The sequence below is a fragment of the Phaethon lepturus genome, unplaced genomic scaffold (assembly GCF_000687285.1).
Source record: "Phaethon lepturus isolate BGI_N335 unplaced genomic scaffold, ASM68728v1 scaffold44585, whole genome shotgun sequence".
Taxonomy (NCBI): Eukaryota; Metazoa; Chordata; class Aves; order Phaethontiformes; family Phaethontidae; genus Phaethon; species Phaethon lepturus.
This window is the reverse complement of record NW_010539279.1, coordinates 18,798-23,594: the sequence shown is the minus strand read 5'-3', so window position 1 is coordinate 23,594 and position 4,797 is coordinate 18,798. Positions and strand designations below refer to the sequence as shown.

General features: G+C 38.9%; 1 protein-coding gene across 4 annotated transcripts in view; it reads left to right on the top strand.

The window, feature by feature from the left end:
* The first annotated feature begins 31 nt into the window (after positions 1 to 31).
* GGNBP2 (gametogenetin binding protein 2) overlaps positions 32 to 4,797 on the top strand; it is an 18,947-nt gene continuing 14,181 nt past the window's right edge. For 2 of the 4 annotated variants that reach the window (XM_010287077.1, XM_010287076.1), the window contains exons 1-2: positions 32 to 174; positions 4,052 to 4,132. In XM_010287077.1, the coding sequence (XP_010285379.1) occupies positions 82 to 174; positions 4,052 to 4,132 (174 nt within the window). In that variant the 5' untranslated portion in view covers positions 32 to 81. The remainder of the gene's footprint in view (positions 175 to 4,051; positions 4,133 to 4,797) is intronic. The other 2 variants (XM_010287075.1, XM_010287074.1) reach the window with 1 other exon arrangement.

Here is a 4,797-nt window from a genome sequence, read left to right as displayed (position 1 = left end):
GGAAGCGCGGCGGGTATTTACCTCCCCGGGGTTTGGCTGCTCGCAGGCTGGAGCTGGGAGGAAGCAGCGACGGCAGCAGAGATGGCGCGGCTGGTTGCAGTCTGCCGAGACGGGGAGGAGGAATTCCCTTTCGAGAAGAGGCAGATTCCCCTCTACATCGATGACACCCTTACGGTGAGTGTCTGCGCCCCGCCGAGCACCCCGAGTCCCCGCACGTCCCGCTCTCACCGTGTGCGGGCGGTGTGTTGCAATTCCCCGGCGAGGCCTTTTCCCCAGACAGGCCTCCTAGGCTCCTCCTTTGCTCCTGCAGCGTTCATCTTCGGGACTTTGCAACACTTCGGGGTGAGCAGCGCTTAGTGTGGCAACTTTTTTATCTGATTCCCGGCTCCAAAAACATGCAAACCGCACACTAAGAAAGTTATTGCTGTGTCGGGGCCTGCGCATAACTTGTTTTCAAGTGACAAGCGTGCCTCAGTGCCCAAGCCCAAATGTGGAGCAAAGCCATTTTTCAGTTAATAAGGAAGGGAGCCATATTAACCTTAAAACCCAGGTTTACAACTAGGTAACTACTATGCCCTTAAATAGGCAAGAAGGGGCTACAGGTGTTTTTGAAAGCTTTGGCTTAAAGTAGGGCCTATCAGGTCTGTAATAATGTGCCACCATGTCTACAGCAACAAACCTGAGAGAGATTCAATTTCACTGTATTATTCTGGATTGAAAAACATGGGGGTTTTGCCATTTGCAGAAGATGCAGTGGAAAAATCAACTAAATGCACCTTGGAGGCTTTCTAGTCTCTCTTTTCCTCACATGTCTAGAGGAAGACTCAGAAATTGCATCATAGGTGAACACAGAGCAAATGGAAAAAAAATATCTCTAACTAGATGGTTGTTGTTTGTTTTAATTCTTAAGGTGTGAAAATATTGCGTTGGAAATAAAATTGGACTTAGTGTAATTGAGTATGTCAATTATTCGTACTTGATTTCTGTTGCTGTTAATGGTGTGACAGTAGCTGCTGCTACTTTAAATGGTGTAAAATGTATGTACTTCAAATTCCTAATTTTATGCTTTAATATGGGAGAATACCTGACTTGCATCAGCCAACTTGATCAACATCGTAATGTAATTTCTTCCATCTTCCAGAACAAAACAGTTGAGTATCTTCAGACAGTGTCTAAACCCTCCGTCCCACTGTTAAAGATTATCTGTCTCAATCCCATCTGGTTTTGCTACGTTTGAAGAAAGGGTCTTTGCTGTGTTTTAGTTTTGATCGTTATAAATGATGACGTATTATTAATTTACCAAATATCATCACTGTTTTTTTGGTTTTACATAGTCTGTCAACTCTGGTTAACTGTGCTTACGCGAGGCAAAGTTTCCCTTTAAGCTGTCCAAAGCAATATCTAGCTCTCCTAGAGTGGTTGATTACCTGGAAAACCCAGTACTGTGTAGGAATTGTGTAAGTTTTGGGTTTTCTAATGTCTTGGCCACACCTTCAAAGTTATTTTGCCCCTCCATTCCACACGTAGTTTCAGATCTTAGATTTCTTGCTCTTCCCCCCCGCCCCCCCCGACTCCCTAGTAAGAATTACTCGTTAGGTTGTGTCAAGTAGAAGACTTACCATGCTCTTGTTACCTTTGTTGCGTTCAATAGGCTGATAGAGAGAGAGTGAAAATTCAGTTATATCAGGTAGATGACTTCAACTGACCTAAAATTTCATTTGTGGGTTAGTTCCAGAGCTTAACTCCAGGCCCAAACTTTGTGCAATTGCACTGTGTTGCTATTATCCTTCTACATTTTACACCAGAGGCAAGCCATACTCATGATTGAAGAAGTTCCTATAGCTGTAAACCAGTTTTGTATCCATCTGGATGCAAGGCATTTATGCAAGTGCAAGTCATCCTCACCATGAAGAAATCTTATCTCAGGTCCATTTTTTTTTTCTCCATTCTGTTACTGTTATTACAAAGTACTCCAATTTCTAGGTGGTTTCTGGAAGCTTTTATTAAATAATCTACAGAAGCAAGTGAATGAACTCTTAGCTTCCTTGTCTCTGAGTCTTCTATAATTTATTTTTTTAAATTCTTAATGAGAGCTATTGCAAGGGATGCAATTGTGTTTGAAACGTAACTTTACATCTGCAGCATTATCTTTAAAATGTAGTGGTGTTTATTGCTAGTAACTGACTTGTGTTGACCTCTCTTAAAACTTAAGTTTTAAAAATAATGGGACTACTTCTTTTATGTTAGCTGGAAGACTTAATCTATGCCTTAAATCTAGAAATAGTAAATCAGTGATTGCAAATTAGTGAATGAATGGCCTATAAAGCTCTTAAGCTTGTACCATTGCTTTGTAGTAGCATAGAAAGCTGTTCAGGTGCAATGTGATACAGCTCCTCAAAATGAATTATTCACTATCACACTTTTCTGTTTCTTATGGCTCAACTAAAAATTAAAGGAAGTTTAAATATTTAACCCTTTTCATTTCTTAAGCAGCTTTTATGGTTTCTAGAAGGCATTCCATTTGATGTGGTATTATAGGATTTTTTTCTTCCAGTTCAGGGTGTGATGGTGGTTGATGTTTAACCACTTAATAAAATCTCATCAGACACATGAATTAATTTAGTCTTTGATAATTTCACTCTGTTGTACAAAACACCTAAGGCTGTTGGCTGATAGTAGGAGATGAAGGTGAGGGGGGAAAAATATGCAGATTTATCTTTTCTCTCTGTTATTAGCAGATAGTGCTTTTACTTTTGCATGTAGCTCGTTCCCCACAGAACCAGCAAATCAGCAATGTAGGAAACCTGTAATTCTGCAGCAAAAACTTGTGCTGCTGCTTAGTGTGTGTGGGTCAGGGACAAGGGAGACTGGAAAAGAATTCCATGAGAGGTCAGAATTAGCACTGACTGTGCCACTGTTCTGCACAAAGATAAGGCAGCTGTGCTAATGTTCCAATTCTAGCACATGTGAGATCAAAATATTGCCTTGCTTTCTGACCTTAGAGAATAGATGTTTATTTTGGAGCGACGCTGAGTGCTTGTAAAAGTAAATGTATGAGTTCTCTGGAGGTAGTGTCAGCAATTACAAAGACAGTGGGGAATTCTGTCTTTACTAGACAGTTGAGGGAAGGTGCGGGGAGGAAGAAGGATGAATCGGACAATTCCATTTGCTGGTGATTGGTATTAGTGTTATTAACCAAAGCTGTTATTTTGTCTTTCAAATTTTAAAGTGAACTTTCAGTATTCATACTGATAAATTTTGTGTTTCTCAGTTTGGACAAAGATCATCAATTAAACCAGTCTTTACTTGTTTTTCTAGTTGGTTTTATTTTTCTCTGTGGTTGTAAAGTTGGATTTTTGACTGAAAATTATTTTACCGATTCCCCCCTGCTCCCCCCCCCCCAAGAAATTGCCCTCTTTGTTGCTCAATAATTGGAAAAGAAATATTATTAATTACTTATGAGTAATCACATTGTTCTGTAGGCTTAACATTTTACTTTGGGCTTCTTGAGTGTTGCAGCTGCAATTGAACGAAACAAAGTATACCTTGGAGTACCTTCTTGGGTTAATACGGTTTTAAATTAGCCTTTGAAGGAGTCAACTCAGTCATTAAACTGTTGTGACTGTTTCTTCATAGCTTTATAAATTGAGTTAGGCTGTTAGATCAATTTGGATCTCTGTGTGTTGAAGTCCAATTTTTTTTTTTTAAACTGAAGCAGGGTCTCAAGTCATGTAGACAGTGTAATAGAAATACTGATGTTCCATTTAGCAACTTTTGCTGTCTTTATAACAGCTATTTAGGAGCTGCCATTTATAAACTGCCTCTAGAATATTATATTAGTGAAACATTTAGTTACTTTGCTGAAACATTCACTAACTTAAACTGTTACTTTTTTCCTTTCCCAAGTTTCTGATGGTTATGTGAAAAGGATGAGCATTTAACATAATTTCTGTCTGATGTCCCCCAAGAAAGTAAAATAAACTAATGCTCTGTGTTTGACTGTTTTCTGAAAGATCTTTTTTTGTTGGGGTTTTTTCCCTCTCTTGTATAGATGGTGATGGAGTTTCCTGATAACGTGCTAAACCTTGATGGACACCAGAATAATGGTGCACAGTTAAAACAGTTCATTCAGGTAAATACATCCTTTTGTTTTTTAAGAAGGCCATATATCAGATCTTGCTTTCCTTAGATTTGTGCTTTCAATTCTCTAGGAGGTTGTCACTCCTGGAATGACTTAAGAAATGTCAGTACCTATATGCAATTACGTATTGGTACCAAAGTACACCAGGTGCATTCTTTTTCTATATTTCACAGCATTTATACACTGTTTTGTCAGGAGGCAATTGCTGCATATCTAATTAGAATTGAAAACTTGAAGCATGAAAATGCATCTTCTGGTCACTGCCAATTTATATTTAGTGGAAACTACAGTTTCTAAATACACTTTGATTTTTTTCTAAATACTTTTGAACTGCTTTTTCAAGTGGAAGTGTGCATTGCTTAAGATTGAGTTCTTATGATTAGTACCATACCAAGATAGAATTAATTTGCTAGTTTATAGATTATATACAGTTGTATAGTGGGAGGTGGTTTTGTGGTGCCCCTGAGGCTTTAATTATAGAAACTTATCTGCTAACACACTGGCAAATAACAGTAGCACTGTAACACCTGTAGCAAATTAAGAAAATGTGCCACTTGATGTCCAAAGGTACAGGCCAGTTTGCTGATAGGCAGCTTGCATTTCCTCGCTTGTGGTTTGACAGCATTGGTTCAGACATGTGCTGCATATAAAGCAGA